Below are 10,447 nucleotides of genomic sequence, written 5' to 3'. Positions count from 1 at the left end.
CAGAATCCTCAAAGTGATAACGATTTGCCTGCTAGCAAAAATCCAGTAATCAGAATCTCTAAAGGTAATAATGATTTGCCTGCTTGTAAAAACCCAGTAATGAGAATCCCCAAAGTGATAATGATTTGCCTGCTAGCAAAAGCCCTGTAATGAGAATCCCTAAAGGTGATAACGACTTGCCTGCTAGTGAAAACACAGTAATCAGAATCTCTAAAGGTAATAACGATCTGCCTGCTTGTAAAACCCCAGCAATCAGAATTCCCAAAGGTAATAACGATTTGCCTGCTTGTAAAAACCCAGTGATCAGAATCCCCAAAGGTAATAACGATTTGCCTGCTTGTAAGAACCCAGCAATGAGAATCCCCAAAGTGATAACGATTTACCTAAAAACCCAGTAATCAGAATCTCAGAATGTGAAAACGATTTGTAAAACTCCATCAATAACAGTTGCCAAATGTAATTTCGATTTTCCACTTTAAAAGCAACAAATAACGAGTAATACAAAAGTTTATAAAAATTTGCAGGCGTAGAACAACCAGTAATGAGAATCTTCAAAAGGTAACAACGATTTCCAGGTTTAGAAAAAATAATTGATTTGGCCCTCCAAAGGTAATAATAGATTTCTGACTTAAAAATAGCCAATGAGAGGACAAAAGGAAAAAATTGATTAGCAGGTTTATAACAACCAGTAATGAAAGTCTCCAAGAGGTAATAACAACTTACTGGCTTAGAAACAAACAAGTAATGAGTATTAATATAATGTCGGGATAGAACAGGCAGTAATCAAAGTCGCTCAATGCAATAATATCTTGCCAACTTAAATCAACTAGTTATGAGAATCTCCAAATGGTAATAACTAATTTTTGGCATAGAAATATGACAACCACAGGAACTACTGACTCCATAGGTAATAACGATTTGCCGTCCTAGAAGCAACCAGGAATGATAGTTTGCCAAGGGTGAAACTGTAATGATTTGTCGGAGTATAAATCAACAAGAACTATTGCCTCCAATTGTAATAACAATGTGCAAGCATAGTCCAGGTGCAGTGAGGCATGGAAAGGTTAATCCATTTTAGAAGCTACCTATGAAAGAATTAATGGAATAAAATGGCTCAATGAGAGTGGATGACAATTAGATTAACTGCTGTTTTTAGCATATGGTGAAACTGTATAACCCTCTAATTCCCGTGGGTCTATTGCTGGCTTTTCATTGCTGCTCGAACCAGATTTATGATACCTTGCAAGTTTCAGAGAAATTAAGAAACTGGTGCGAAGAGTGAAAAGTTTTTCTGGTAGCATATGATGTGGCTTGACTTACAAGCTACAACAACAGCAGTGTTTACCATTTAACCAAACATTCGTCGGTCAAAGGCAACAACTCAAGTTAACCATGGTAAAAGACCCCAGGAAAACTTGTGATTATGGATAACTGCCATAGACAGTTTCCGGAAAATATTTTAAAACTTTGATTCTCAAGGTAGCCTGGCCCTGATAGTTTAGAAAAAAATGGTTCTGCTAGCGTAAACAAACAAGAGAGTTTCATTATTTGCACTCTTTAATCCGTTAAATTTCATTTATCAATATAGTATTTCATTTACTACAACTAATAGTCTTCTACTAGGGCTTGAATTTTTTTTTTTTCTCAGAAATGTGCAAATTTTGTGATAACTTAGAGAACAGCGAGGGATCAGGGCCTAACCTCTACAAGCATGACTGTACAAAATAAGAAAAGCCATTAAGAATGGTCTGAGTTTATGACTGCTAAGTAGCTACTTCAATATCGGCCAAAATGTGAAACTCACCAGAGTAAAAAATGTCTCATATTTCATCACAAAGTAACACAGTACCCCGGGAAGCTATGTGCAAATTTCCTCAGGTAACACTTGGGGGATCGTCTGGTAGGCTCTTCTCCCGTTTCCTGACAGTCATACTCGATCTGGAAGAGAAGGCACAGTAAATAAGCTGGAATTCACCAGCCTAATTTTGTGGTAACAACTAAAGATACTGGCATAGAATACGTCACAAAATTTTGTCATTTTATTACTGATAGAAAACGACTGACAGTTGGCTTAGAAATTGGTGCTAAGTTCCAGATAGTACGATGCCCAGAGTAGCTGTGGATGTGGTGATGGTACTTGATGGTGAAAGAGGTTGTGGAGCACAACTCTAGTTCTGACCAAAAGCGCACGAATAAAATGTTACTCTTCATTATAGCTGTTGTTGAAGGTTCTGCTTTTAATCCTACTACAAGAGTTCAATTATCACAAAATGATGAGCAGGTTGCTGCTAAAGCAAGCAGGTCGTAATGTCAAGCAATAATTTAGGACGAGTGGTTTAAAAGGCTATCAAAGTCCATTTGTTGCAGGACAAACACTGTCTGAACAAGTCCAATTCGTGTTAAGGGAGCTAATGCCAAGGTAAGCCATAAAACAGGCTTTGAAAAATATGTTATATTTATATTTTCGAAAGGGGATTCAGATGGAAAAAAAATGTTGGTAAAGAGGGTAAAAGACTTAGTTGTTTATGAAAGAAGTCCAGTAGGTTAGGTTATAGCTATAACAGATCATTCAAGAAGGAGACAAGACTTAACTGCAAAGATGAGATGATAGGTAAGATATCAAAACTTCTTTCTCAACTCGCAGTGTTCACCAAATGCTGTCACTAGCAGCAGTACACTCTTCACACGATCAACAATTGCAAGGCTTAACAGATAGTCCTCAATTCTTGGGATTCTTTTACATCACAAGAAAAACTGAAACGTTAGTCACTTGTTTTATATTGCATTTATAACAATAGCCATAGTTTTTCTAGCCATTTTCATGCAAGTCCTTTGAAGGGAGGCCTGCGGTAGGGGAGATATTCATCCAATTTGTCAAATACTGAGCTTCGTGTTTCAGTTGAAAGGGAACACCGAATTGCTTGACATTCTTATCGGTATAGAATTTAAAACTTGCCTCATCAAGTGTCCAGGACAGCAAATACATTATTCGAAAATAATACTTGGTTAGATTCTCCTTGTAAAGACTTCCTTGACTGTTATAAAGTTTCAAGTAATTTTTAATAAATGTAAGTGAAAAAATATTTTCCTCGTCTTTTAAGACTAGACGTAGTTACTATTTTCTAATTCAACCATTTTCATTGCGAAGTTACTATTAAAAAACAAATTATTCACATTAATAACATTTGCTTATTTATTAATTTCCTCACCTACATCTGATTCATCTTTCACCTTTATAGGCCTAAATCTTCTTTAATTTTCACTATCTTTTTTTAAATAAAAATGTAATAGTTTTTTGCAAGTTGTGTAATTTGGATCCGATGTCCATTGCAGCGTTTAATTCCAGTTTCAGGTAAATCAATTCCTTTTGTAAACTACAAATTAACAGTTTACAGCAGTGTTTTGACTGGCTAGCTATCAAATTAACCAGATGTTAATTTTCGTATGTTTTCTTGAGTGCGAAGAAGGACTCTAGGTCATTATGCTTACCATAGTTTTCCTCAGGCGGACGGGAGAACACCCGACCTGGCATCGCATCGTTGGAGTCAGGGCTTGGCACCGTCGGGATCCGTCTACCATCACGTCGTAGGCCCAGATTATGCAGTTCTTCTCGGTTACTGTGAAACAAAACTAAAAGATCACTTAATATTCTCTGCACTTCCAACTCTTCAGACAGTAAAAAGAGGGAGTTGGAGTGGTTGGACGGCAAGATAAAAGAGATTCAGAAAATGATGGAAAATGAATACAACGCTTAAGAGGTGGAACTGCGAGAATACCCCACAGTTGCACTAAGAAGTAACATTTAGAGGTGTTGGACAGCAAGACCGAAGAAAGGAGGCAGGAATATTATAGGTAAAGTAAAAGGCTAAACAGTGGGCTCAGCTAGGGGGCAACAGGATGTTGCAAACACCTTTTCATCATGCCTTCAGTGCACCACGAGAGGTGAGCTGACGGTGCTACTCCCTTACGGGGAACTACTTCATGTGGATGAAAAGTCTGAGGTATATCTTCAAGTGTTTTCTTGATAAATTGTCTAAAGGAATGACATTGAACATACCTAGAGTTTTTTCTTATGTTTATGACACGATCTTACAACTGGTTACATAATGGTGAGAATAGGTCTGTCCTACTCTTGTTCATTTGCTGCTTTGCTTCTTATTTCTTTTCAAACATTTTGCTAAAAGTTCTATCTTTGTTTCTAGGCTGCACAGGTTATAGTGTTCTCATTCACTAAATCTTAGGTGAAGGCTATAAGGATGATTTAGATAATCCTTTGTCTCAGGAGGATTTGGAGGCTTATGTAGATGGTCCAAGCAATGGACAAGAAAGCTAGTGGTGATGATGATGGTGGTGATGGCACCACCATCATCATCACTAACTGCTGGATGGCAGTGTGTTGTTCAGTGGAGGGAACCATACAGATTATAATGCTAAGTATCATCACAGCTACAGTGCCTTCAGCTACGTGCGTCAAAGATTTCTCCACCAATACTGTATAACACTGTAGTAACCGTTGTGAGAATAAGGACAATAGTCTGAGCCACACACACACACACACACACACACACACACACACACACACACACACACACAGAGAGAGAGAGAGAGAGAGAGAGAGAGAGAGAGAGAGAGAGAGAGAGAGAGAATTAATCCCATTTGCCTACAGAAGCTATGACTACTTTTTGCCTAGAGCTATTGTTATAGTAGTTATTGTTACTTTTTCACTAGAATTCCATTTTGATACTATACACCAGTGTTACTCCTCTCCAGCAGAGAGGCCTTATTTCAGACACTGCTACTCACACTGAGGGTATGACACTCCAGTTGGAATGTGGGAAAGGCGAGGGCAATCCTCTTGATAAGCCTGGACTTTTTTCTTCTTAGCAAGTAAGGCGAAACCGCGACAGCCTTCGCCTGGGGTTTTCCAGGAAGCAGTGAACAGTTCTGGGTCTGTGTAGAGGCAACCTTTGGGGCCGCGCATCTCGCCTGTCTTGTCGCCGTTGAAGTCCCCACATAAACCAATCACATCGTTTTTGAAGACAGAGTCCTCCTTTTGGAAATGAAGTTAACATTTGATTACGTTTTTCACTGCAGGAGATGAGGAGTGATGGCCATCGCATGAAGCCAGAAGTCTGGCGAAAAATAATCAATATGGTTTGTGAGCCTATCATTTTTCTACTGTTTTATTCAACATTTGAGTAGTTGTCAGAAACTGAATAAATACAGGAATATCAGTGAATTACCGTGAAATATCAACGAATGATAAGTGAATACATTGACCCACCAAGAAATAGACAGCCTCGTCTGTGATCTTCAAGAATGTTCCGGTTATAAAATATATTGTTAAAACTGCGCCGTCATGGACAAAGTTGATGTCGAATCTGGGGTCCTTTTTACTGTAGTCTTCACCATTTACCTGGGGTGAGAGAGAGAGAGAGAGAGAGAGAGAGAGAGAGAGAGAGAGAGAGAGAGAGAGAGAGAGAGAGAGAGAATCATTAGTATGTTCTAGTAGTTGAAAATTATGAAAATTTCAAGTTTGCCTTACAAATCATTGCAGATCCTCCTTTGTACTATTACGAAATCTTGAGACTAAAAGATAAACATCAAAACTCCTTCAGACATCCATACAAAGAGTTTATTAAGTAGCTGTGAGCAAAACACGTAACCATGAAATATCTGATAGGAATGTTTGTGCTGTTGCTAGTAGCACGAAAATTCTTTTGGACTGGAATAACTACTGTTAATATTATGCTTACAAAAAGTTCTCTCTTTGCATAAGAGTCAAAATAAATGAAGTAAAGGCAAATACTTAGTGTAGATGGTAAGGGACTCCTGCTTCAGCTATAGTGGGAGATTTGTCCTACCATAGGAAGGAAAGTAAAGGAATATTAGTAGCCATAAACACTTCCAGAAGAGAGCATTTGCACTAGAAAGGTGATGTAAGGTGTATTTAACATTCATGTACTATTCTCTGCCCAAATTTTGGGAAAAATCCTCATCGATCTCTGGCATATTATAAGAAAATCTGCAGTCTGCATCAGGTAACTCTTTCTAGTACTTACTCTGAGATCACCTTAGTCATCTACAGCATGTAACACTGCAGGATTTGACTTTTAAAATTTTGGTCAAGTGTAACAAGTATAGGATCTCTAGGACTAACACTGAAGATAACAATTAGTCCTCTCCAGTATCTACCTGTGGAACTTGCTCTGAGAGATTCTTTAGTCATCTCCAGCTACCGGTCGTCTCATTTACTTTGAACGATCTTTGGACTTTTCATCATGTCTAAGGCTTACTCTAAGACAATCCTTACCCATCACCTGAATGTCACCCTACCTTTGACTTACTTTAAGAGAATCCTTGGTTATCTCCAGCATGTAACCATCACTTGGAACCAGCACACGAACTTCCCACTGACCATCATGAAGGCGTACTTCTACGTTGGCAGAGAATCTTTTGTATGGTTTGAAAACAGTTGATTCCATGGTTAATGGATCTATAGCTAAAACATGCCAGCATCCGTCTGGTTGAAACGGAATTTCCACACCATCGAATGTACGAATCTGGAAAGGGTAATATTTGTAAGTTTGGTTTTAGATAACAGAACTGCAACATTTCCTCGGAATCCAAATCCAACAAAAACAAAGAACATTGTCCTTTTAGGCGAAAGATGGACTCTGTTCTAGAAATACATATTACACAATGCCACGAGTAATACTTACTAGGCCTACTTATCAAAATCAGAAACCCCAAGTTACTGGAATATGCAGACGAAGATCTGTGGGAATGAACTTTCCTTTACCTTGTCTCTTGCAACGACACAAGCTTGTTGTTGTCGACCATTGAGGAAATTATAAACGATGGTATCTGCAGCTTGAGCTGGTGAAGCGATGAGTTCCAGGATAGGTGGCGCCCTGGCGTTGGTGATTACCGAGACCTCTCGAGGCTTCGAGAAGTGGATGGTCCACTTCTGAGTCTCGAGACATCTGTTGTTAAAAGAAAGATGTCTATTTAATGTTCCTCTGCAAAGTTTCACGTTTATCTGCGAAGAGACATTTCCCCATCGAGACCTTGAAAGTCTTTGATAAACAGACGGACGGTTCTTACTATTAGCAAGAAATTGTATCCGAATTACAGATTTTGATGCGCATTATCACGAAAAAAATATTTGTTTCTGTTTTCTCGTTATGTGGGATACTGAAGGAAAAACACTTGACGTTCTGTCATTGCATCACGTAAGATCTCAAGCTGAAACAGATCTAAGATAAATAATTTTGTTCAAAAGGAAATTATATATATATATATATATATATATATATATATATATATATATATATATATATATATATATATATATATATATATATATATATATATGCACATACATTCATATCTAACATCTGTTTCAGGAGAACAATATATTTTGCAAATATATACTTTCATTTATGGGGTCTATTTTCCTCGCTTTCATTCACTACTGCAAACATGCACTTTATCTTTTCCGCTTAAACCTTTCAAATTCTTTCATCAGTCTCTGCAGCTTCTCTTCACTGTTCCAAATCAACCATGGCATCGTTTAGATGTAAAAATGATCTAGTTTGCAAGACAATTTGAAGGTACCTGCTAGGAGCATTAAAAATCCCATAAAAATCATTTGAAATAAATAAACTTTGTTAAAAACAATTTTCCCGTCAAGATAAAAATCTTTAGGGAGTCGATTAAAGAAATTTAATAAAAAAAAAGTTATAACGAAAAGAATTTTTCATAGCAAATAAAAAATATATATTAGCAGTGTTTACTGAAACCCACGAAATGCCTGTTCAACTCAAAAAAACAAGAGCACTTACTTAGCATAATCAATCTCAACCTGGTTGTCTGCGTTGACTGCCGTGTAGTCGTACTGGATGTTAGGGAACATTGCGCCTCTGATCAGGTCGTATGCAAAGTAAGATAGATTCTTCATCTCCAAAGGGAATTCCTGTCGTGAGAAACAGTACGAATAAGAAAATTACCAGAGCGATTACCAGGCAAATACATGCTTTGATATTCCACCGATTTAGATTTTCGTTTTACATGACAACGGAGAGAATTTTACGAAACGTTTTCACAGACGGACAAAAAAATCAAGATAGTAGAGTATTATTGAATCTAATGTTGGGTAATCTTGTGATGAATCTGTCGATTTCATATACCACATTCCTTGAATATTGTTTGTTTTTTCATGCAAGTATTGACCATCTTGTTCATTCCAAGGTTTCATTTGTCATAACTGCTAACGTAAGCGTCGGCGTCATTAACCTAGATGTTACGACGCCAGTTTTAGTAGCCATAAATCAATCAATCAATCTGACTAAAATGTAACAGTGCTTCGAGCAAATGCACGCTGTAGATGAGTAAATCTTTCAGCGATTTTCATTGCTTCCCTTTCTCCTGGTTGAGCTCTTAATAACTTCCCGTTTGTTTTCTCTCTCTCTCTCTCTCTCTCTCTCTCTCTCTCTCTCTCTCTCTCTCTCTCTCTCTCGCGCGCGCGCTTCACTTATCACTTACCTCCATCCAATGAGCTTTGATGTTGATGTGGTCGTAGAGAGGCGATGTTATAACATCAATGGGCAGATGGGTAGGCCAGGGACCACAGTCATCGGCTAGCAGCTTTCTAACCTGGTTCAGTTGCTGTGGGGTCACCTCGAGCGTACCCTGAGCAGGATGAAGTTGATGATTAGAAAAAAAAAGACGAAAATAATGGAAAGATCCATTTGAAGTCAGCGATGTCACCTTATGCCTCTCAATTTCTCTCACCCGCACTCATTCATCTGCGTATCTATCTTTGTCTATCTCACTAGTTGTAGCAAAAAAAATGAAATTAGGCACCTCATCACAATTTCCCTGTATGCTTGAAACGAATTTCTCTTCAAAGAAATTAAACATTAAACCTTACGCGGATCAAACACCGTCGAATTCTCAGTTTCGGTGACCCACCTGAACCTCCAAACCTGCAGGAACGTCGCACAGAAGGCCCCCTTCAAGGGAGACCTTCAGTGAGGACCGGAAATCCGCCTCGAGGATGTCGCTATAATTTGCGAAGGGCAGGAAGCGAGGCTTGGTCATTTGGATGTTCAGGCAAGTCTGTGGAATAATAATAATAATAATAATAATAATAATAATAATAATAATAATAATAATAATAATAGGGTTTGTCAACTGTGCACCCAACCCCCACATATAACTTGCATGTCAGTTTATTCACTCTTTGTAAATGACCGCCAGACCGCGAGTCGAAACGTCAAAGGTAATAAAATTTCGACAACAGGAAAAATGTTTATGTTCTTAGTTAACTTGATACACCAGCTACATGCTGATGAAAAGAAGATTGTAAGACGAATAGAGAAAAGTATATGTAGACTGAATGCTATAAAAAAGGACATTATTATTATTATTATTATTATTATTATTATTATTATTATTATTATTATTATTATTATTAAGCACTTGTAACAGCGTTTTGTAATAATAATAATAATAATAATAATAATAATAATAATAATAATAATAATAATAATAATAATAATAATGCCAACTTTTCACAAAATATCAACACCTGCAACAACTGCTTTTACACAAGAAAATATAATAGAAGTAGGAGGAGGAGAAAGAGAAGGAAGAAGAAGAGGAGGAAGAGAAGGAAGAAGAAGAGGAGAAGGAGGAGAAAGAGGAAGAGGAGGAGAAGGATGGGAGGCAAGAGAAGTAGAAGAAGAATGCTAAGAAGGAGGAGGAGGAGGAGGAGGAGGAGGAGGGAACAGAGGTAGAAGAAGAAGAAGAAGACTAAGAATGAGGAGGAAGAGGACACTAGCGGACCCGGGGGCCTGGGGACCTGGGCACGTGTCCCCCATGAAAAATAATGACAAAATAATAGTATTGAAGATTTTTTAGATAATAATAACATAAATGAGAAATATAGAAATGGAAAAAAATAATAAATCTGTTATACAAATACACACACACAGACACACACACACACACACATATATATATATATATATATATATATATATATATATATATATATATATATATATATATATATATATATATATATATATATATATATATATATATATATATTTATATACTATATATATATAGATGTATGTATAATATAAAAATTGGTGGCCCCCATGAAATTTTTCTGGATCCGCTAGTGGAGGAGGAGGAGGAGGAGGAGGAGGAGGAGGAGGAGGAGGAGGAGGATGGGACGCAACAGAAGTAGAAGAAGAAGACTAAGAAGGAGGAGGAAGAAGAGGAAGAGGAGGAGGATGAGGATGGGAGGTAACAGAAGTAGAAGAAGAATAATAAGAAGGAGGGCGAGGAGGAGGAGACCCAAAAAATAAAGAGACAACGAGAACTCAGGCAGACTACCGTTTCAACTTCTCCCAGAGATCCTTCAGGGACG

General features: G+C 37.6%; 1 protein-coding gene across 2 annotated transcripts in view; it reads right to left on the bottom strand.

The window, feature by feature from the left end:
• Nucleotides 1-1,539: 1,539 nt before the first annotated feature.
• The window catches only part of LOC136848674 (hemolymph clottable protein-like), a 31,362-nt gene continuing 22,454 nt past the window's right edge, over nucleotides 1,540-10,447 (bottom strand). Inside the window, exons 28-37 of one of the 2 annotated variants that reach the window (XM_067121124.1) lie at nucleotides 10,414-10,447; nucleotides 8,977-9,123; nucleotides 8,548-8,694; nucleotides 7,848-7,978; nucleotides 6,803-6,986; nucleotides 6,348-6,563; nucleotides 5,285-5,416; nucleotides 4,804-5,050; nucleotides 3,490-3,617; nucleotides 1,540-1,938 (exon numbers count right to left, since the gene is read on the bottom strand). The exon at nucleotides 10,414-10,447 is cut by the window's right edge and continues 145 nt beyond it. In XM_067121124.1, coding sequence (XP_066977225.1) covers nucleotides 1,831-1,938; nucleotides 3,490-3,617; nucleotides 4,804-5,050; nucleotides 5,285-5,416; nucleotides 6,348-6,563; nucleotides 6,803-6,986; nucleotides 7,848-7,978; nucleotides 8,548-8,694; nucleotides 8,977-9,123; nucleotides 10,414-10,447 — 1,474 coding nt within the window. In that variant the 3' untranslated portion in view covers nucleotides 1,540-1,830. The remainder of the gene's footprint in view (nucleotides 1,939-3,489; nucleotides 3,618-4,803; nucleotides 5,051-5,284; nucleotides 5,417-6,347; nucleotides 6,564-6,802; nucleotides 6,987-7,847; nucleotides 7,979-8,547; nucleotides 8,695-8,976; nucleotides 9,124-10,413) is intronic. The other variant, XM_067121125.1, reaches the window with a different exon arrangement.

This window comes from Macrobrachium rosenbergii, chromosome 19 (genome assembly GCF_040412425.1).
Source record: "Macrobrachium rosenbergii isolate ZJJX-2024 chromosome 19, ASM4041242v1, whole genome shotgun sequence".
Classification (NCBI taxonomy): domain Eukaryota; kingdom Metazoa; phylum Arthropoda; class Malacostraca; order Decapoda; family Palaemonidae; genus Macrobrachium; species Macrobrachium rosenbergii.
The sequence above is the reverse complement of the archived record's forward strand: the minus strand, read 5'-3'. Positions and strand labels throughout refer to the sequence as shown.